Source organism: Python bivittatus, unplaced genomic scaffold (assembly GCF_059951505.1).
Source record: "Python bivittatus isolate LINGU-HERP-01145 unplaced genomic scaffold, Pbiv_v1 ctg000980_np1212, whole genome shotgun sequence".
Taxonomy (NCBI): Eukaryota; Metazoa; Chordata; class Lepidosauria; order Squamata; family Pythonidae; genus Python; species Python bivittatus.
The window spans coordinates 58,735,176-58,758,673 of record NW_028277125.1 but is presented as its reverse complement, the minus strand read 5'-3'; the positions used below and the strand labels follow the sequence as shown (position 1 = coordinate 58,758,673).

The following is a 23,498-nucleotide window of genomic DNA, read 5'->3' as shown; positions in this document are numbered from 1 at the left end:
CTGGTTCTACAGATGATGAGCATGTGAACCCAGAAAAAAACACAGCTGTGCTAAGGAGTTACAGAAAAGTGTTACATTTGTATCCCTGTGTTTAACCACATTTAGCATTTTAGAATGGAATCTGGAGCATTGCATAGCCCTAGTGTTGGTGTGTGTATGTGTGTGTATAATTCTAGCATATCAATATTTTAAAATATAAATATAAATTACCTACTTTTGGAGTGCCACAATCACATTCTTCATTCCTATCCACAATGTTATTGCCACACATGGGCTCTGTGAATATATCACTTGGCTTGGGAGAATTTCCGAGACAGCTTCCTCCACCTCTCAAGATGAGATGTTCAAAATCATTGGAGCTGCAGCTGCTGAAGTTCTTGGACCCACTAGAAAGCACAATTTTTCCAATATATGGAAAATATTCCCTATTTTGTGCCTAAATTCTGTTGATTTTTATATTTATACAATCATACTATACTTGATCTTAACACTAAAACAATGTTTCCCCACCTCAAAACTAAGCCTGTTCCTGACTCTGAGAGCTACATGATACTGTGAGCCAGAAACCAGCCTATTGTTGAGGGAGGAAACATATAAAAACTATACTATAATTCCTCTAATAGGCTTGACATAGTTAAAAAAGAAACCTTCAAGTCCACCCCCCCAAATCCAGAAAAGGCTGAAAATCCCAGTTGTCTCTATCCAGAAAGGCCCCTTGATCAAAATATTAGATCAATTTTATAACTTGCAAATGAGTCACTATGCAAACTAGGGCTTCATTTTTGACCCTGGCAGCATTTCTTGATTCATGACCTGGCACTATGATACGTAAACAAATTTAACATTCATTAACAGCCTTCAAGAGTGGGGAATCTCCATCCAACATTTGCCTGTGATCTCCAGGATGAAGATTAAGACTAAGATCAACCTATAATTTCTCTCATTCTCTGTCCTTCAGAAGCTTCATACCAGCTCAAGATTTTAAAGTGAACTGCCCCATATGGAATTTGTTCCTTAAGTCTATCCTAATTTATCCACCTCTGCCCAGTTCATTCTCCAGAGAAGCAGCAATTCATTGTTTCCTCTTTAACCAATTAAGAAAGGTTTAGGGAGAATTGAAGTTGCTTTGTTTTCTTTTGATCAATGTTACTGGCTGGGCTCCATGGGATTTGACAAGTTTATCAAGTGATTAGAGTCCCTAATAAAGCCTTTATCTTCTTGGGGAATGAAAATAACATGGATTTTTTTTTCAATAAGCAGGATGATTTACCTCATCATGATCAATGAGCATGCAACCTGACAAAAGCTAAGATTTCCTAGGCTCAAGGACAAAGATGTCATGTTCTCATCAAGTATATGTGTCCATTTGTAAATGCACAACCACATGTGACTGAGAACATATGGTAATATTACTGAAAATAGCCTACTAATACAGAAAATAACTGTTTAAAACTGAAAATCAAAGACTACTATAGTTTAGTAGTCTTTGATTTTCAAAGAAAATTGGAAGCTTGTAATTATAATAGTTTACAGTGACAGATATTTTATTAAAGCCAGTATCTATGGTGTGTTTGACTCTGCCATCACTAAGGTAAATGTTCTAACACTATATCCTCATCAGATTGTAATGCTTGATCCTAAAAACTCTAGTAGATCACACACCAACATAGAATTGGCATATTAAACTTCAATATACTAATAAAATAAAAATAAGCATGTTTAAAAATAATGTTAAGCAAATTATCTTACTTATCTGAACTGTACATTATATAGGAATTTGGACATCTTCCATCATCATGATTCATACCCAGATTATGTCCCAACTCATGTGCAACAATTGTAGCTTGACTTATCGCAGAGTTCTGATAGAACTGGCAGAGAGATCAGCACTGTTAGCATGGGCTGGGGGGATGATTCTTATTTGAACAAGAAAAATAACAACAGTAGAAAACAGAAAATAAGAGCTATGCTGGACAAATCAAAGTCTATTTCATCTGACATTCTATTTCCCACTATGAACTCCAGATTCTGATGGGAAGAAGTCCACAATCAGGATATGAGCACAATGCTAGTTGCAGAATTCCAGCAACTGCACTCCAACTCAGTCTTGGCATAGCATATGACTGCTAAGACTATTAGTGCCCTTTTAAGGACATCTCAGTGGGTGGCAATTATAACATTTCATGGTAATTATTCCATAGTTAACAAGATTGTGTGAAGAAGCACTTTCTTTTGCCTGCTCTTAACTGGATTACTCCGTTTTTTAAAAAATCTGTTTTAATTTTCTCCCCACCATATACAGTTTTATAAAGTTCAACCATGTTACCTCTTATTAGCCTTTTGTCTAACATAAAAAGCCTTATTATTTTAAGTTTCCTCTACAGGGGAACTGCCTTTGCTTTCAGATCATTTGGGTTATTTTTTTATGCTCCCAGTGCTAGCGTTAGACTTTGTAGGTGTTCAGCATGACTTTGTCAATGAGTTAGCAGTCAATACCAGTGTGGATCTCTGCCAAGTGCTACTGCTTTCCACAGAAGTCTAAACTCAGTGGTGAATTTCCACAATCCTGGCACAATGTAATGTAACAAATGAAAGTGTTCTCTATTTAAAATACTGTATGTTCACAACTGAAACAGGATATTATACTTACGGTAGTGATTGACCCTCCATGATCTGCACTACAGACTGTGCCAACGTAAGCCATTCCAACTGTTGAATCAAATGGCCTTCTCCCTCTGAAATGCAGGAACAGATTAAAGAGTGAGATGGGTTGAGATCCATCTCCAGATTGAATAATATATGCATATACACATTTCCCTTATTTATGCATATTTTAGTACACACACACAAATATACACATAAAGTGCCTCCCTGGCTTCCCGGATGCTACAGAATTTTAACATCCTGGAAAAAAGGTATTGAATTAGATTTGAGGTAAAAGTAGACCTTGACTTACAACCACAATAGGGACCAGAAAATTCACTGTTAAGCGGTGTGGTCATTAAGCGAGGCATCACGTGACCACACCCAAATGTTGCGGTCGTTAAGTAAATCACCATGGTGTTAAGTGAATCATGTGGTTGTTAAGCAAACCAAGTGAATCACGCAGTTCCCCATTGATTTTGCTTGTCAGAAGCTGGCTGGGAAGGTCACAAATGGCAATCACATGACCCTGGGATGCTGCAACTGTTGTAAATAGATGCCAGTTGCCAAGCATCTCAATTTTGATCATGTGACCATGGGGATGCTGCAATGATTGTGCGAGGACTGGTCGTAAATCACTTTTTTCAGCACCATCATAACTTTGGTCACTGAACAAATGGTCATAAGTCAAGGACTACCTGCTGTGGACTCTCTGTCCATTATTTAATCTCATTTGGCTTTAACACAGATATAATGCCTTTGGCCAGACTGGATATCCTGCCTTTTATGTTAATAGCAGGCAGATAGGACTGTCCCCACTGTATTTATCCATTTGTCCAGTTGGGGAAACTGAGGTAGCAACATCCTGTATTTATTATTGTGTTATTGCATTATGCATTTTATATGGCTGAGTGCTTGGACTTAATCAAAATTGGACTTAATCTGATAGATCTTTTTTAGGTTAATCCTGTACCATGTTAAAGATAATTTAATTTAGTCTATTGCATGAGAATTTTAAACCTCTTTATAATTTATTTTTTCTTTGATTACATATAGCCTGAATGGATACTTGGTCTTTAACCATAAATAAAATTTAACTAATTATCTGTAATAACTCAAGATTACAAAAAATACATTATGCTCAAAATTTTAAAAATAAACTTGAAAACATATTTTGGTTTAGATTCTAATAGCTAAGAAAATGTATTTTCTTAGACAACTAGCAGCTAAAAAATCTTTTTAAATTCCTGCCATCCCCACAAAAATCCACCAGCCCATCTACAGAAATCTTCCCCTAAATGACATTGGGATGTACTGTAATTTCCTAAAATTACCATAGTGTCACAACTGTAGAATTTTGATTTTTTCTCAAAATTCCAATATATCTGCATATATAAGGTAAAGGAAAATCCTTACATGATGAGATGGCCAATATCATTTCTTGATCTCTTAATGAGATTTGTCTTCCTCCAAGTCACAAATCTGTCCAACACATCTCCAGCTGAACCGCTATTCACCTCTATGGGGTTTCCATGTGTCCATATTTCCAGTCCAACTAGGACAACTTGTATGTTTAAGGGCCTAAACATCTGTAAATATACAGTTATCATTATTATGTAGGTTTCAGTAAGTTTATTAGATAATGTTCTTCCAAACTGTTTCATCTCTAGCACTAATCTGGTGGCAAATATGCCATGCAATGATAGCAAAACTATCTCTAGTTAATCTGAAGGCAGTGACTATGCAATCAGCACATTGACTATCTTCACACATTGAACTCATAGTCTGCTTTACCAAGAATTAAAAAACAAACCATAATTAGCTGAATTGAGACAATGTACTACCAAAAAGCATGGTTTACAGCTCTAAAAGTTTGTAATTTTTGAATCTGGTTACTCAACGGAATCTTCTTTGTTTGAAGAGAGCCTCCAATATGCATAAATACGCACCCACTGAGGTGTTGTATGTAATTCCTGCTAACCCATACAAACACTTCTCCAAAATGATCACTCTTAACATGAATTATACTGCATATGTGTTGAGAAGCTATATTCATTGCTAGGAAAAGCAAAGGATCTAATGCAATAAACAAACATTTTTATCCAAAGCTTCCTGTCTCCCAAAATTTAATAGTTAAGTTCTTACAACTATCTGAGATAGCAGAGGGATAAGACTCATAGCAGGAAGAATTTTTGTGCAACCATGGAAGATGAGCTAAAAAAATCTTCCTACAACAGACTAGGCAGAACAAGAAGAAATGTATGACTTAAAGAAAGAGGACTGCGTAGGACTTAGAAAGTAAATCCTGATCTCTGGAATGGGATCCTAATACAGGAATGGTTGCATTTACCCAACACGGGCCTATGATGCAGTAAAGGAAGGTGACATTTTACAGGCTATTGAGGTGAAGTCCTCCTGATAAGTTGCCACTCTCAACAAATTCAAAAGTTATATCCAAGACTCCAGCAATTTTTTTTTTATTATAATCACTATCTTCCTAAATGCCCACATAGTTACATTGTTTAACATTCAGTGTTTTTCTAGTACTGGAAAAAACAGCAATTGCACAGACCAACAAAGGTTTAGGCTGTAATTCCAATCGGTTCAGGAACCATAATAAGATCATTTATGCTTAAACTTGCTTCTCTGTATAAGCAAGGTCAAAAATGATAATGAGATAAATGGCTGCATCCTAGCCCAATTCTATTTATTTATAAATGTGTACATTGCTCACTGCAACAGCTCTCAGCACATTATAAATTACATATAATTTATTTAAAAAATGAGAAACATTCTAAAAATGCTCCAATTAATATTAAATGTAAATGTTAAAATTCTAAAAGGCCAGGAGTAGGTTTTAAATCCTATCCTAAAGTGTAATATGAACGGCCTGCCATAACTCATATACAATCAGTACATACATGTAGATTCCCTTAACTGGTCACAAATCTCAGTTTTACAAATATGTATGCTTTTGTTTTATATATTTTTTATGAAGTCAACAGCAAACAAAGGCTAATTGTAAACTGAATTATGTTACACAAGAAATGTTGTAATTTTTTCAGAAGCAGAGCATAAAGCCAACTTCTGTACCTTGGTTGTTACTGTTGTTTTTTTTATCAATATTGTAACCACCTGCAATTATGGAGATTACACTATTATCCTGTTTTTTACTTCTGTTAAAAAACAGTGACATAAGAAATGAATAACAGATGTCTTTATGCTGACTTACCCCATCTACATAATTAATCAATTCAACTGTTTCTTTCTGTACAGCTTCAACAGTTGTTTTCAACGAATACTAAAACAATTAAACAAAGAAGATATTCTAGATCAGGAAATGCAATTAGGAAACAAAAAAATCCCATAGCCACATTGGTCCATCAAAAAATCCAAAATCCAAAATCGGATAATACTTTCATTTGGATCAACCAAAATAACACAAATTAAGGTGAACACCTTTGAATTCTCCAGGACTCTTGATCAGGCATAATGCTATTAAATGGCATAGGACAGAGGTTTTAGACAGGAAGTCTGTAGTTTTCAAAGTCAGACTCAAGATGGAAATTGAATGCTGTATGCAATATTTGGCAGTACCCATTCAGGAACTAAGGAAATAATCGTTCATTCAACTTTCAAAACACAAAGGTTATTAGTCATCACTCTATCTCTTGCCTAGGAAGAAACTCAAAGGTTTTTGTCCTAGCAGAAATAAAAACACATTACTGTCTTCATATGAGCAATGGAGCCACAGAGTAATTCTGGATGTTGCACTAGGAAGAGAGAAATTACCCTGTTCTTATCAACAACCATATAGAGTTCGATGTATCGTTTATCTGGCAGCACAGCTCTTCTTTTCTGTAAAATGGAAAACAGACCCTCATTACATAGCTGTTCCATTTGGAATTAGTTCAAAGTGACAGTTCAAAAATTAAGAAAAAAATGAAGACACACTAGGCATCCATAGCCCATTAATGATGTGAATAGTTGTCTGAAAATAACTAATCCCATTTGGGTAAGTCAAGCAATTGTTTTCAAAACCAGATCAAATCAAATCAAGCATCCTTATTTGCTTTTAGTATTTTGATTCAAGCTGAGTTTTGGATCCAACTGTGAGTCAACAGTATATTTTTCCTCTTTTTTTTCAGCTGAATTACCTGAAGTTGACTTCAAGATACAGAATTTTAAATTATTATAGGCAGTCCTTGCCTAACTACAACTGGGACCAGAATCTTGGTCATTGAATGAAGCAGTCATTAAATGAAACGCCCACGTGACTGCTTCACTCAAAGACAGCTATCTGGGCACTCACATTGCTGTCATTAAGTGATCTCCCATTTCGTTAAGCAGGCAGAGCAAAAGAGTTGTCTGCTGAAGGATTTCAGATCCATGTGGAGCTGAAATCCTTCAGCAGACAAGCTCTTTCACTCTGTCCTCTTCCCCCCCCCCTCTGTCAGTGGTCATGAGTCGCAAATGGCAATCTCATGATCGCGAGGTGCTTGGCAACCAGTCATAAATGGAACCCGGTTGCCAAGTGCCTGAAATGCAGCCACATGACCACAGGGGGTGGTGCTGCAATGTTTTACGATGGCTGTAAGTGCTTTACGGGCCATAAAGCACCCTTTCTGAGGCTGTTGTAATTTCAAACCGTCGTTAAACAAATGGTTGTTAAGCAAGGACAAGCTGTATTTGATCTTTGCCCCCTTTTTCAAAGCATTATTTAATTTTAAAAAGAAATAACATGAGGAAAGATGTCCTTGATATGAAATAAATAAATTATTTGTTAAAAGCAAAAGAGCTGTAGCTAAAATCTAGAATACACAGATTAAAGTATGCAATGTTTGAAAAGTAAGATAAAAATAAACTTACCCTTAGAAGTGTATCCTTACTGAAAAGACTATGTGATATATTGGTGTATTTTAAGATATGTTCATGATACTGGTCATCATTTTGTACACCACATGAAAAGGGCTGTTGATGAGAATTATCTAATACATAAAAAAAGTGTTCAAATTTATTTGATCCCTTGACTGGCTCCATGCCATATTGTTTTTCACCAATATAGAGGATTCCCCTAAAAACAGGACAAGAAAAGTTATTTGATTAAATGCCAGCCACATAAACAAAAATAACCCTAAATAACTACCACAGAGCAGTACATAGCAATATGACAGTATAAATATGTTAGTTTTTCAATGAGTGAATATAATGATATGTCTTTAAATATATGGTGACTTTTGGGTTGAATTAATATCAGATTCAAGTCTGCCACAAATGTCTAGAAGTTTACGTATTTTGAAAGACCAGATAACTTTCCAAAATTCCAATAATGTAAACTAGGGATAGGAACCTCTGGCCCTCCAAACATTTCTGAAATACACTCTCCCACTGTCCTTTGCCATTGGCCATATTGGCTGTGACTACTGGGAGATATTCTTCAGCAAATTCTGGAAGGCCATAGGTATAAACCATACTTTTTATCTACAACCAATATTCAAAATAGCAACACTGTCCCTCACAAGCCTTTTTCAACTTGGCCTTCTCCTGATGTGTTTGGACTGCAGTTTCCAGAACTGTCAATCAGTATGGCTGAAACCAGGGAATCCTGAGAATTACAGTACCAACACATCTGGACTCCTCAAACCTTCAAAGATAGTATGAAGATGATCCATGATCATTTTCACTGTTGGGGAGATGAAATGCTGGGAGAAAAAAAAAAGCAAAAACCACTAGCCTGCTCTAAGCTACTGTCACATCCTGCTACCATAAAAATCTCTTATTCCCATACACTCCATACCTAGCAAAACAAAGCCTTTGTTGTATCCTTCTATAGTTGTGGAATCCTGCACCAGGCAGGGGACTGGATCAGATGATCTTCAAGGGCCCTTCCAACCCTTATATTCTATGACTAAATGAAAGAATAAGAAGAATAAAGGGGGTGGGAACCCTAGTTGTCTGGCATTTTGCATCCAATGCAAAGGGAGAATGGAGACCGATGAAGCATTTGTCAATTGCATCCCTTTTGTTTTGGCTACTATTGGGGGTATGGCAATAAGTTCCCCTTATTGGACCTAAAACGCAGAAGCAGAGATGGGATGAAACAAGATTCATAACAACACCATAGCAGGCTCAACTACACTGCAGCTGAGCCAGAAATGACTCAGCAAAACTCTCCAGTGTAACTTCTATCGCGGGAATATCAAGACTGTAGAGTTGCTTTCAAACTAGCACCGAATATGGAAGTGCCTTAGGCTGTACTTTCCCCTGTTGTACTGAAAACTCTTTGTATCCTCAGATTGATAAAAGAAAAAGAAGGGTGATACCTAAGGCCATCACAGGTACTGAGGGCAAGCAGGGAATCTGGAATTCCTTCAACATTTCCATGGTAGTAACAGTGGGTCTGGAACCAGATAATTAACAGCAGTTTTCTTAGGCAAATAGCAGATCCAATTTATCATTTGAAGAAAATAAGCATTTATTCAGTTCTTAAGACATCTCCTATGGAATTCTATGGATTCTAATGCAACTAATGTTTAACCTACTACTTAAAATGAATATATATAACATTATCAAAGCCAACAGAAGCACAACAGTAAATGGATTGCCCTTTTCATTTCCTGCTTCTTTTTTCATTTCCTGCTTCTCTTCTCAGCCAACCATCACTTGAAAAGGGAGATCTCATGCATGTACTTACACCCAGTCATTTTATTTTCCTATGAATGATACATGTAAAAGGAAATATGTATACTCATACCATGGGGGTTTCTTATTTTCTTTCCTTTAAGTCTCACAGAAAATGAGACACACATTTTGTGTTATAAACTGTGGATCATTATACCTAATCTCTTGCTAGAGTTTCAGTTAAGATGTAATAGTTCTCTGAATCATGTTTATATAAAGGATATAGTGACAGGGCTTCTATAGTTGTAATGTGTGATGTGGTTTGTTGGTTTTGGCTCAGTGTATTGTACAAACACTAAATTAAAGCTATTATAGTTAAACACACCTGAGGACATTGGACTATTCCATGTAACACCGGACAGTGTGCATTCTAACTTTGATTTTCTTCTGGACTTTCCCACTGACTTAGGGAGCTGTCAATAACTTTCTAGATATAGTTTCTCCTCTAATTTAAAAAAAAAAGAAGCTTTCCTGCATTGGAAGAGAAGCAATATCAAAGGGCTGGGGTTAGCTAGCTATATCTGCAGAAAAATGTACATGAAATAATTTGATAGTCAAAACCTCAAAAGCCTTGGGGCTCCAGAACAGCCAAACTCAAGACAGGTGAATAGTCTGTGACACTATGTTTTGCATAAAATTCAGCCAAGACAACCATGTTAATGTTTTAATTAGCCCAAACTGTGAGAAGCCACGGTTTAGGGGGGTTTGTTGGAAGATCAGGTCTGTAATTCTCCACTCCTTTTTGGAATAAAATTTTCTGAGCTTTGAATACACTCCTCTCAGAGCCACTAACGCCCTAGAATGCCAGCTTTTACAGTTTTGAAAAGGCATTTTTATTAGCAGATAAAGTTATTGGCAGAAAAGTCAACTTAGATAACAAATTACCAAGTAAATTACTCAACTCTCATTTGGCACTGATGCTAATGAGTGGAGCTGACCCTCAAAGGAAGTGAAGTGTACAGTATTTTTTAGATCCATGATGTCTATCCCTCCCACTCCCCATAGGAAGAGTATTCTGGGGGTTGCTATTCTCTGGGGGAGTCCTAGAACATCAGGCAGAAAAAGTTGGAGCTTAGATTCATAGACCGGTTTAGATTGAGCAATGAAGTCTCTTTTGAAATTGGTTATGTTAGTTCTGTGCTAAAGATACAGGTAGAAAAAGAATACAGTTTCTTAAGATATATTGCTTAACTTCCCAGACTATTAATCATCCTAGCAAAGGAGGAAATATAGTGTATTTCAAGAAACAAATGTGACAAAATAGCCCCTGGCTCAGAAAACTGGTTTTCTGGAATGAGATGACATTATCCTCCCCTTAAGTGTCACACGTGCTAGAATACAATTCACACCATGCCCAGCTAGTATGGCCATTGAGTTTCTATAACTCAAACCCTTATTTATTCATTTATCTTCTACATTTTCTTCAGGAGCTCAAGAAGGTATATATAGTACTATTTATACCACCCCAATTTAACTGCACTGGAATAGAGAGTTGCCTATTCAACAGAACACAGTTCTTCACAGATACCACAACATACCTGGGTTTCAATAGGAGTATTCTCCAACTCGCCCTCTTGGCTATAGGTATATATTGTGAACTCTTTCCCAAGAAGGTTTCTGCAACACATTTCAATGTGTTTGAATTCAAAATGATACTTCAAGATGCAGGTTATTCAGCAATTAATCAGAACAATACAATATTTTAATATGCTGGTCGAAGACAATAATAAAATTTACCAACATACCAATACTTTAATGAAATATAAGATGAATGTGATTTTTAAAAAAAATTAGGTAAACATTCAAGCATTTTTAAATAGGAAAATGTAATCATTTTAAGCAATGGTAGTGCCATATCCTGTTAAGCCAACATGTAATGTTAAGCTACAATGTATATCATGGAATGAATTAATAATACAATAATAATGGATAATTAATAATAATTCTTGTAGTAATACAAGAAGCAGAAACATCCCATGTAGGATAGCAGTCAACTTTTCAATTGCACATGTCAGTGGTCAGAATGTAGTTCTACAGTGTTGTATCCTTCCATCATCTTAAGACTTTCCCTAATCAATAGGAGCAAAAAAGAACACCATCATTATCTAAATCTGAGACACCCAGGAGTTCTCAATGAAGCCTTTATTGTGCAATTAGCCTGCTTTATTCATAACATTTTATAAAGGCCAAGGAATATTATCCTGCATTGATAATATTTTGGTCTTTTTCTACCACTATTTTCATAATGTATGTTTCAAGTGAAAACCAAGGTGGAAAAAAAGGAATAGCTACACAGTTCCTTGGAATTTAGTACTAGATGTAGTCCTGCTATATCTGTGAGCCAAAATTAGTTCTACAATAGTTATTGATATTCTTAAAATGCCAGATATTTTGAGCAAGCAGCCTTTCATTGTCAAGGTATTATATATTCTGAGTATCTCTCATGAGTTATTCCTATGGCATGCTTACTCAAGTCAGCCACTAACCCTGTGAGATTTCCTTACTGAAAGGAAACTACCCTATTCAATTAATTTGTTTTGCTGTTTCTAAGTCACATTTAATCATCTCATTAATCCAGTTATGCATCTCATGGAAATAGGGACATGGAGGCACTCCATCGATGACTGCAAGGTAAGATTTTATGGGCACAGACATAGATGTCTTGGTCTTTTGCTTTTCAGACTATTCTATTCTATTTTTCAGACTGCTTGTTTTAATGAGATTTGCATACCTCCCAAAAGATAAGTTAAAATAAAAATGAAAAAGGATTCAGAACTGCATATAACATACTTATTTTTCTTTAATTTCAGAATGTGTGTTCCATTTCCAGTTTGAATCAGGTAAGACAGCTGATCATCTAAGCGTTCCTGAAATATAATCATATATATAAATATATAATTTAACATATACTTCACCATTCCTTGAAATGGTGCTGTTGCTTACAAAAATCCTATGCTGCTTTGTTTACTTTCTAAGCAGAGAACAAATCAAACAGCTCACTCCAGCTTGGCATTTAACATAAGTTTTAAGATGTTTTACTGTATCTTCTGCAACATAAATACAAAATGTGTGTGTGTGTGTGCATGTGTGTGTGTCCAGGTGTACCCATATACATATGTATACAATTATAAATCCCCAACATAGATCTGCAACACATACATTACTCCAAGCCTACAGATTGTATTGTAGTGCACTGTGTGGCTTATGCTGACATAACTACAAAGTCATCCTGTGCAAGGAATAATGCCAGACCCATTCATTTCAGCTCTCTGAAAACTAAAATTACATTGTCACAGTTGTAGCTAGCTCAGTGGATTTTGTCATGGACCAACATGGCTATTAGAATAGGTTGCAACCTTTTCCCATCATGTTTTGCACTGGATCTGTGGTTGCAATCTGAGTGATCCATGGATTGTTGGTTGTTCAGATTCCTCCCTCCAAAATTAGAGACAGAACTCTAACCATGGAGCAATAAAATTCCTCCCATTGTCTCTTGGGTGCAAGACATCAGAGGGGCCCAAAGGGATCTGCCGGACCCAATATTCTCCTGCCTCCTAATCTCAAGATTAGAACTGACATAAAGGCTCTTTTTTTTTCCAGAAGGAAGGAAGGAAAGTTTTTTTCTTCTAATGGCAGGGTTGTAGCATCCAGGCTTTAGATATCTTGGAATATCCATCACTGGAATCCTCTAAACCGAATGATAGGATTGCCACGTCTGGCTAGCAAGCATGATGAAAAGAACTGCATGTGATAAAAGGGTATTTGCATATTAACACTAGTGGTATACTCTGCACTACCCTAAATTGGCTGGCAATAGCAACTAAATCAATACAGTGCCATTATTCCTCCTGATTACATTTAATGAGTGGGACATAGATTGGACCAACAATGCCTGCCTTGTCTGCTTATAGGTATTGTTAAATACTGTAGCATATTATCTGAAGAGCATCACAGGAATGAAAATAACTTAGAAACAAACCTCATTAAAATGTGTCCAGCGCTTCTCCCTGTCTATTAATCTTCTGGGAATTATAATCTCATATGTAGAATGCACAGAGATCTGTTGAGTATGTCCACCTACAAATAAAATGTTTTTAAGTATGTATAGAGAGATTTCCCAATAACGTCATAGTTTTATTAAATATAATTATAAAGAATCCAGAAACATATTTAGAGTGACTAAGAGAATCCACAGATCCAAAGCAGTCTAGTAGCACCTTCTTAGACTAACATATTTTATTAAAAGGCACACTGGATGCAGAGAGTGGCTAAACTGATGTAGGACTGAAACCGGAATGAGGCAGTCAGGTTACTCAGAAGATACAGGTATCAATGATTTGCAGTGTGGAGAAGGATATTGGGGGGGGGGTGGTGGCAATTCTTGCTTGGAGAGCAGAAGCTTCTATACCCAGGCCTGGAGTGTTGGGAGTGTCAAATCCATCTTCTCCACTTTCATTTATTATTGACCTTTACACTTTGTTCATAAGCATGAAAAGTTACATGAAACTAATTCAGCAAGACCAGTGAAAGTTTCTTGGACAGCTAGAGTTGCAGACAACTTGACAAGAGAAATGGGATTGTGAGCAAATGAGTAATCAGGTGTATGAAAACCTGTGTATAATCTCTCTCTCTCTCTCTCTCTCTTTCTCTCCACACTCACAGAGCATAGTATTTCATTCTGATTATCAAAAAACAGACTTTAGGCAGACCTCTCCCTTCAAAATCCCTTAAATCTTTTCCTCGACGTAAGTCTTTGAGACTATGATCTCGTCGGTTCTGAAAGCTGCATCAGGAAACACGAAATGTTTGCTTCACAGCTCCCCTTGCGCGAAAAACACAATTGCCACTCAACTCTTGTTTCACTGAAAACGCCTTTACTGGGAAGCGGTCCGACTGACAGCATTTCCTTCCATATAAGGAACCTTAAGATCATTTCCCAGAACTCCGGCTTGACTATGTTAGCTACCACTCTCATACTCCCTAAGCAGCCCGAAAGCCAACCAAGTCCGTTACTTGCCCAGGGCTAACACTAGTTTTCCCACGCCGCTGAGTCCCAAGGTGACGAAGTTCAGGTACCAGGCTGCTAACATGATCTGCGCTTCCAGCTTCGCCGACCGCGGTGCGAACGGCCCAGAAGCTCATCGGACGGCGGCTGGTAAACAACTGCCCTGAAACCTTAGGCGCCCAGCAGGAGGAGTTCACAAACCCCTCCCCACGAAAGGGGTAGTGCTGGTCTTCATCGGCCCAAACTCGTTCCGCAGCATTTTGAGCATGACCACGTGCGCGCTCCGCGATTGATAGGCAGCTGGGCACGGGGCGAAGCCGCAGCGAAATTTCCTCCGAAGCTGTTTTAGGAAGTTAACGGAGATGGGGAGTTTTCGCAAAAGGAAGTGAGAATCAGACGATTTTTAGACGATCGCAGGCCCGTGTTGCTTCTGACGGCGGTAATGGCAAGCTAACAAATCCGCAGTGGCGTCTTACAAATCTCCATTTACGCTCTTTTAAATAGAGCGCGTCCCCCTAGTGCATTTATATTCCAAAAGGCTGAAAACTTCAAGGAAGGGAGGGGCTTTCCTTGAAAGTAAAGACCAAATTCCAGACCCAGACGCTAATGAAATTAAGTAGCGCAACAATACTGTGGTTTAAATCAGCGTACCTCAATTTCAACAACTTTAAGTGGGGTGGACTCCAACTCTCAGAATTCCCCAGCCAGCAGCTAAATTCACAAAGCTTAAAGTTGCTGAGGTTGAGAAACACTGCTTGAGGTTGCTGGTTAAGATGACCTCTGTGGCAGTTCCCCTTTTGCTCCATGCGGTCTTTGTCCTTATTCGTTTTTGTTTCCTAAAAATAAACCTTGGAAGTTGGAAGTTATAGATGTGTAGTATATAAATAAAGCTAAATATTAATATATATTTCATGCCATATATACATGCCTTCCCCAAACCACAAAGGATTGCAGTAAAATTTCCAGCTCTGCTATTGTTCATCCTGAGAGGGAGTCTTGAAAGTTTCCTACACATCTAAAGGTACTGCATTTTCTTCTCTGATGCTTTGCTAATAACAGGCAGATAAAAGTCAGCAAAACAAAGAACAACAACAATGAAATAAAACAGTGGTGGATAATGGCCAGCGTGCACTTGATGAATAATCTGTCCATCACCTACAATATATTTTTGCTGTTTCTGAGTTGGATCTAATGGACATCATTTTGCTAGGATTGTCCATCAGTAACTGCTTCTTTGAGTTTTTGTGTATTATCAGTGACAGCGTGAAACTTCCAGTCTTCTTTTTTGAGTGCATCAGGGTCTTTTCCAATGACTCTTGTTTTCAGCTGGGTAGTTAAAATATTTCAGTTTCAACATTAGTGCTTCCAGTGAACAACCTTACTTTACTTCACATATTGAATTATTTGATCTGGTGGTCCAATATATCATCACCTATTTTCTTCAGCATCACAATTCAAAGGCATCCATCTTTCTTTGTTCAGCCTTTCTGATGATCCTCACACCTCTGTTGCCAGATTGAGATCTATGCATGTTAATATTTTGTCTAGATCTGTCATAGTCTTTCTCTCTTTATAGTTACCAGCCCTATGAATTTTAGAGCACAGCAAAATAAAGTCACTTTAACTTCTTTTCCTGTTTGTATTGGGTTGGCTTTACCTGTTGACATGATCTTGCTTTTATTGTTTGTTTTGTTTAATATTGCACAGCAGCCCAGCTTTTGCCTTCTTTTCTTTCATCTTCAACAAGAAATTCCTTAAATCTTCCTTACTTCCATCCATCAGCATCTATGAGATTGCTTAAGTTTCTCCCAGCATTTTTCCCAATGTCTGTTTCTGCTAGTCCAGTGTTTCTCATGATATATTAAGCATATCAGTTAAATAAATAAGGGAAGAGTGGACAACAGTGGTATAGCCATTCCCAATCATGACCCATTTGGTTGCTCCATATTCTACTCTAACTGTTGCTTCCTGGTCATTGATTCTTCAATATCAACATCAGGTGGCCCGGTATACCCATGACCGACTGACTGATTGCCTGACTGACTGACATTATTTATTTAAGTTTAAGGCTGCCTGACTCATCATGATTCTAGGTGGTGTACAATATTAAAACCATTTAAAACAATACAAAATAACAAGAAGCATCAGGAGAAAAATAAACACTTTCCAACAAACCATTCATCACAGAAAAGGCTCTGTGTCTGCTTTCCAACTTTCTTCCACTACTTTCAACATTTCAGCAGACAGCTGTTTCTTCTTTTACTTTCTGCATTTTGGGATAGTTTTGTTTGTTTCATGTTTAATGATGTTACAAATCTTAGTTCAGAGTTCTTCAGGCACTCTATCAAATCCAGTCCATTAAACCTATTCTTTTACCTTTATTACGTAATCATATGATGTGTTGTTGAAACTCTCTTGTCGGTCTTGTGATTTTGTTTCCTTTAACTTAACCTATACATTAGCAAGAAGGACTTTGTGATCTGAGCCAAAGTTCGCTTTTGTTGACCGAATAGAGCTTTGACATCTTTGCTTGCAGATTATATAGTTATTTTGGTTTCAGAATCATTCATCTGTTGATGTCCGTGTGTAGATATTGCTGCCATATAGGAAGAAGTAAGTGTGTATATTCTACCATGAATTATTTTATGTAAGTCAACTGCTGGCCCAAGAGTCTGACAGAAATCCCACCACCATTATGAAATGTTATAAAATCCTGGACAGGCAGAGTCAAGGTTTCCTGAGCCAAGGAAACAATGTAGAAGGGTGTGGAAACTTGAATATAGTTGATATATTAACTACAGAATTGCACTAACTGATAATAAAATATAACTGCTTTGGGAGTGGAAGCAGTCATCAGCTATGAGTCAATGCAGTATTTGATTAATTTCAAAAGGTTTTTTTTTTTAATGCAGGAAGTATCTACCCAGGATCCTCAGCACCTTTCAATACCATCAGTGGCTTGGCTGAGAGATACTGTATGCTATTACAATTATTTCATTCCTTGGATAGTTGATTCCAGAAAGTAGGGGTGGAAGATTCTTGCTCTGTCAATATAGGTTATATAGCCTCTAGGATTTACTGTATTTTCCCCTGTCTTTCAAGATTGACAGATCCACAAGGTACATCTGGTTCCTTTCATCTAATTCAAGGAAGATGCTTTTTTAAAATTAGAAATAGTTTTATTAAAATTTACAAACACAAAGATAAAAGAGTAATACAAACTGAAAGAAATATAAACAATGAGGAAAAGAAAAAGAAATGAACAAAGAGAGAGAAAAAAGAGAAGAGAGAAAAGAAGAAGAAAAGGAGAAATATTTTATTTATTTATTTATTTATTTATTTATTTATACATTCGATTTATTGTCCGCCCATCTCCCCCCAATGGGGAACTCTGAGCGGCTCAGAAAGTACATATATATAATTCTAACAGTGAGACAGTGAAATCTTACAATCTTACACATCTTACAATTATACAATTAGTGCTGTTATGCTGTGTGACCAGCAGGGGTCGCTAGGGGGTCATCCGGGCTTTCCCCCTCCCTCCAGACAAGTATAAACAACTCCCATAACTTAACACCTTTTCTAGTATTTCAATAATAAAAAGATCTATTCTTCCCATAACTCACCTCTTATCAATAAAAAAAATGGTAAAAATCGTCATTCAGTTCTATTATATTAACCTTAATGAAATAAATCCATTTTGTGCTCCAACTTACCACTTTCTGTAAGAGATAAAGCAAAAGAAATCTCTCCCCAGTTTAAAGCATCATCAGTCAGTCCTAGTCATAAAGAAATTCCATTAATAGCTACCAGAAACCACAATGTATATATTTCAATCCTGATCAAATAAGTTCACTTTGTAGTCCTTCCGTTTGCTTTTAAAAAGCTTTGTCTTTAATCCCAACAAATAGTGTCCCACAAGTTGATTTCTTAGCTTTTTCTCTTTGTCTCCTCTCAGGAACAGCTTCAGTAGCTTAACAGGTCCCTTTTGTAAGTCCAAAATGAAAAAGCTATGCAAGTCACCTCATGTATTATTTGTATGTCTCCTTTAGTTATTAAAACATCAGCCAGTTTCATTTGTAAATCCACTATAGCATCTTTCCCCATGTCACTCTTATAGTCTGTCATTGTTAAATCTGTTTTCAAATCTACATCATCTTCTTTCATATCACGATTGTAGTCTGGTGTTTTTTAAAATCCATTTTCAAATCCACATTCAAATCAGCCTCAGTCTCTATTTTATTGTGTAAAATATCCTCTTCTGTAACCGCTGTAATATCCATTTCTATAGTGGCAGACAATCTTGAAAGTAATTTCTGAGTACTTTGTTCCCATCTAGTTTTCATTTCTTCTATAGACAAATGATATTTCTCCATTGTATTAATGAGTCTCTTCTCCTTTAATTGTAATTTTTAATTCTCTCTGATTTCCTCTAGTCAGCCTTCAAAGTCTCCTCTTATCATATCTTTATTCTCCAATCAGCAAAACTTTCCCATAGGAAGATTTCTTACAGTTAATTTAAAAATCTTTACATATACCTTTATAAAATTTTAATCAACCCACAGGAAATATTCTTTCAAGTCCATCTGGCAACCTTAACTATCCAAAATCAACATTCTACACACATTTTTGCTATTTCCCCAAAATTAAAATGTTTCTATTTAATCTTTAAACTTACATAAAACTTCTTTCATCCAGTGTAGAAGGAAGCTTTCCCAGTGTGATGAAATTTGCCTTTCAGAAAGTTCTTAACATCCAAAAGGTCAATAAGTAGTTTCCTAAAGTAGTTAAGAGACAAAGCGGGTGAACCCAGTGTCCGTTTGAAGGTGCCGAACTGCAGCTTAGGCAAGATGGTTTTCCCTTGGCTCCCAGAGCTCTTAAACCCATCAGAGATCACTATTTTGCAATCTCTTCATGGGTGAGCCTCTGTATGGAGCAAACTTGTGAGTGATCCTAATCCTCTCCTTGATCCGGAGAGGGATTCCAAGGAGCTGATTCATTCACAGCTCCTCTTTTCACCACAGCCATCAGCTCTGCTCACGGAAAGCGGTCTTCAATCCACCATTGCTTCCCCAGAAGTCCAGAATATGCTTGATGTTCTGGATCAATGTTTGTGGAGTAATGGTTTGGATGAGGGCCAAGGAACTGAAAACTCAGATGGCAGATGACATTCATTTGCCACCTAAGCAAAAGTCACCCTATTTTTGAGAAAACTGAAGTCCCTTGAAAGATCAAGCTCATATTTTGGGTGGAATATTCCTAGATCCAGCACACTTGTTATCACCAAAAGTTGATATACTAACTATAACTCTATTCTGCCAGAAGTAGCCTTGTGGCAATTATTTATGCAATAAGTATTTCCCATTTGAAATACTGGAAAAGGTTGTTGGATGGGACCACTCCGTTGATATTTTGTATTCTTCATTTTATTTCAGTCTTGAATTAGTTATGAGATACTTAGAGAACCTCTATTCTGGAGCAGCTATATAAATACAATAAACATCTTTTCTCTCCTTGCAAATGTGTTGAAGGGCTCTGGGACCATCCCCAGTCAGCTGAAGGTGGTGAACATGTAGTCCAGTGAATCTAGAAGATTCCAGTTTGAGATAAGAGCAATTAATTAATTAATTACTTATTGGCAGGGCATTGCACTGAGAGCTGGTCAGTTTCCCAGTGAAATTTGAGGCTTTTTAAAAGGGTGTTTGGTTTCTTTTTTTTAAATGCAGTGGCCTAGGTCCAGGGCACTCATGGCCTCTCACTAGCCATATTCACAGAGCTGGATTCTAAGGTATCCTCTGAAGCTGTCCTCTAGGGGCCGCCATCAGACAGGCAAACAGGTGGCTTGTGCCTTTTCAATACCTGCTCAAAAAGACTTTCCCCAAGGTCAGATTACACTCCATATGGCACCAGGTAGATCTCCTTTTATTTTCTAGTTATTGAAGAAATGGGGTGCTTCAGATCTGTGTTTTATTTATTCTCCATTGCTGGCTTGATTTGTGTATTTGTATTTATTTGTTATCGTTTGCCTTTATTTTTATGTTATACTATGAATCAATAGTTAAATTCATAAAAGAGAGCAAGTGTGTGCGCGCGCACACACACACATACAGACATACATTGTCCGCTAGTTGTTTGCAAAACAAGCCAGCAGAAAGAAAAACATGAAACTAAACTGTTTCTCTTCGCCAGAAGTTAAGAGGAAATTAATCTTCAGAATAAATAAAGTTTTGTCCCTTTCACAGTTTTCTATAGAACAGCCCAAAATACCTTCTCTTGAAATTAAAAAAAAAAAAACCTAATGAACCACATAATATTTGATTCACAACATCAGAGAAGGAGGAAATATCCTTGGTGGAAAATACTGGCAAAGTACAAAAGATGACACAGACTGTAAAAGAGTGTTCAGTCTAAAGCATGTTTTTTATTTAATAGTGCATTAACATAATTGTGGTCATCCTATTCTGTGTAACCAATGAAAAAAAGATAAAATGGTGCTTTTATTGTGCATTATTGCCTGTTATGGAGCGTGCACCAAAATGCAAGGATGTGGTGGAATATGGTGGGTTTGCGCAGAGTAGATTAAGCTTCAGTTGCTAATTGAGAGTTGAAGGCCATGGGAGAATGGTATGGTAAAGAAAGCCACCTAGACTCATAATGAATTGGGGCACCCTACACATCTAATACACGTACACAGAGAATGAGAATGATTATTTATTTATTTATTTATTTAGCATGTCCACCCATCTCAACAAGTGACTCTGGATGGTGAACAAAATTAAAAAGAAAATAAAAACAAATACAATAATACAAAAATTAAAATACATAGCAGTCAAGAATAAATCACACATCATAATCTGTATATGGATGTGAATATGTATGGATGTGAATATCTAGATTTTTAAAAATCTTAATTCACATATAACTTCACTTTTCTCTAGCTGGATCTTTCCTTCTGATTCTGTAACCCTTCTCTGGGTTGGGACGCTACCCTTACCTCACAGGAAACAGACTGAAGAGATGCTCTCTCCTTGGGGAATGGAAGACATAATGGGGAAAAAAGGGCAAATCTGGGTTTTTCCATCTTCTTTTTCATGTCCACCTGAAGGAAACCTTCCTGTTCCAGACTGGTTGCTCAGTTTGAGTTTCTTAGGCTGTGCAATTTTCTGCCACTATTTAGACTGACAGTATTATGTTGGATTGACTAACTCTTGTGTATCTGAACCTCTGATATTTTCTCCCCGTCACTATTGCCATTCAGCAGATTTAAACAACCCATATCCTTCCTGCAATGCCAGAAATAATCCACTGATCTAAAGTACTGATATTATTTGTTCATGAACTAAAGAAAAAGGTTTACCAGTGGATTTCTAAAATACTCCTTCTAGCATCATTCCCTCACTTCAGTTTCATCCCAAATAATTCAGCACTTTTATTCTTAGTTCCACCCATTCTTCTGGCAGCTGGTTTAGCTCTTTTTATCTACTTCCAAGACAATTTTTAAATTTCCAACAAAATCACCCTGCATTTGCTCTGCTTCCTTTAATCTTAAGCCTTCTTGTTCTCTTTGACTACATGCTTTATAACTGTATTTTTCTCTCTGTAGAAATTATATATTTTTCATGTCCTCATTTTTTGCAGACACGTGTATGTGTGTACACACACACACACACATTCATCCTCTTCATCATTCCATCAGGCATTCTTTTTCATACTTGCATTAGCGTTAAAGCCAAAGTTCTGTAACATTTTTTAACATAATAACTCTGTGCCAGCCAACTTCCACATTCTCTTTCTCAGTTTAGTTTCCATTTGTTCTCTAGGGAGATTCCTCTGCCTTCTGTACTCTTTCATGCAGGGCGCAGACTTTCTCTTCCTGTAGTCACTCTATTTTTATTATTCTTTCACTTTTCTTCCACATCATTTTTTCTGTACAATCCACTCATGACAATATTAAATAAAGCTCTGTCTCACATTCAGAACCTCTCAGCAGCCTTGTCACCTTCATTAGTTCTTTCAGTATTTCATCATAAACAATCCAATAAATCATGCTTTTAGGTTTATTCGTTTGTCATGTGTTTGCATACATATGAATAATTTTCTAAACAGATATTCCCCAATCGTCATTCTCATTCACTCTCGTGTTTTCAAATGCCCCAATCCTTTTTTCTGTACTCTTTTATCTCATTCCCACCCATTTATTCATGTCACCTAAAAGAATATATTTTTTCTTCCTTGATTGCATTCACTGAGAATGTTGTACAATTTTTCCTCAAACTCTCACCTCCTGTGATGTCAGAGGACAGGGGGATGGAGGAGGTAAAAAAATCCAGATGATAGTCAGGGCAATGCTGTCAGATTTGATGCACATACAAGAAAAATCATAGCACTTGTGCTGCTATGACCATCATCTCTACTTTTTTCCATCCCTGGTGAAATGCTGCCGTATACATTCTTTATTATCTGCATTGGTTTTCTGGCTTTTAACCATCTCATCTGATGCAAATTGTGTTTGCAAGACATACTTACTCATGGTTAACTTAGTTAGGATTTATTCAAACCAATGTTATGAGTTTGTCTGACAAACTGGCCCATGAATTGTTGGTTTGCAGAACACATTAACATGTCATACAAACTCTTCTGAAGAGTTCTTAAAAAACTATTTTATAAAACTTGGCCTAAGCATTACTTTCAATGGATTTAAAATGGATCCTAAGCATTACTTTCAATGGGTATTTCTACATTCCTTGTGCTTGTTCTATTGTATTTTTCTTAGTAATGTTGTATAGCACTGCAGCGTCCGCGTTGCATGTCCCAAAATTGTGTGAGGGTTTTAAAAGCCTTTATTATTTATTTAATTTCCTGAAGTTTATATGCCCTCCACTCATATCTCACTCCAATCTTTGAAAGTCATGGCAAACATCCAGCCACATATCTGAAGATTTTACACCTAATTTCCAAGGGCATACAGTTATGCAAAGCAATTTCTGCTAGATTCTCACATCAGCCCAAGCCATAATGTGGTTTGTAATCCATAATTCCTGACTAATTGTGGAAACCCAGGCAATTCTGCCTTGTTAAGCAAATCATGGCTTAGTGCCTAATGTGAACCCAGCTCCTTATATTCTCACACACACACATACACAAGTACTGTACAAAAAAACGGAGCGGA

At 36.9% G+C, this 23,498-nt stretch overlaps 1 protein-coding gene across 1 annotated transcript in view; it reads right to left on the bottom strand.

Moving 5' to 3' along the window:
* Positions 1-14,533, bottom strand: part of LOC103067970 (disintegrin and metalloproteinase domain-containing protein 9-like) — a 31,348-nt gene extending 16,815 nt beyond the window's left edge. Inside the window, exons 1-12 of the mRNA XM_015888314.3 lie at positions 14,342-14,533; positions 13,304-13,401; positions 12,115-12,191; positions 10,863-10,941; positions 8,967-9,043; positions 7,513-7,717; positions 6,436-6,501; positions 5,876-5,944; positions 4,060-4,232; positions 2,651-2,735; positions 1,750-1,871; positions 215-386 (exon numbers count right to left, since the gene is read on the bottom strand). Of these exons, the coding sequence (XP_015743800.1) occupies positions 215-386; positions 1,750-1,871; positions 2,651-2,735; positions 4,060-4,232; positions 5,876-5,944; positions 6,436-6,501; positions 7,513-7,717; positions 8,967-9,043; positions 10,863-10,941; positions 12,115-12,191; positions 13,304-13,401; positions 14,342-14,414 (1,296 nt within the window). The 5' untranslated portion in view covers positions 14,415-14,533. The remainder of the gene's footprint in view (positions 1-214; positions 387-1,749; positions 1,872-2,650; positions 2,736-4,059; positions 4,233-5,875; positions 5,945-6,435; positions 6,502-7,512; positions 7,718-8,966; positions 9,044-10,862; positions 10,942-12,114; positions 12,192-13,303; positions 13,402-14,341) is intronic.
* Positions 14,534-23,498: the final 8,965 nt, after the last annotated feature.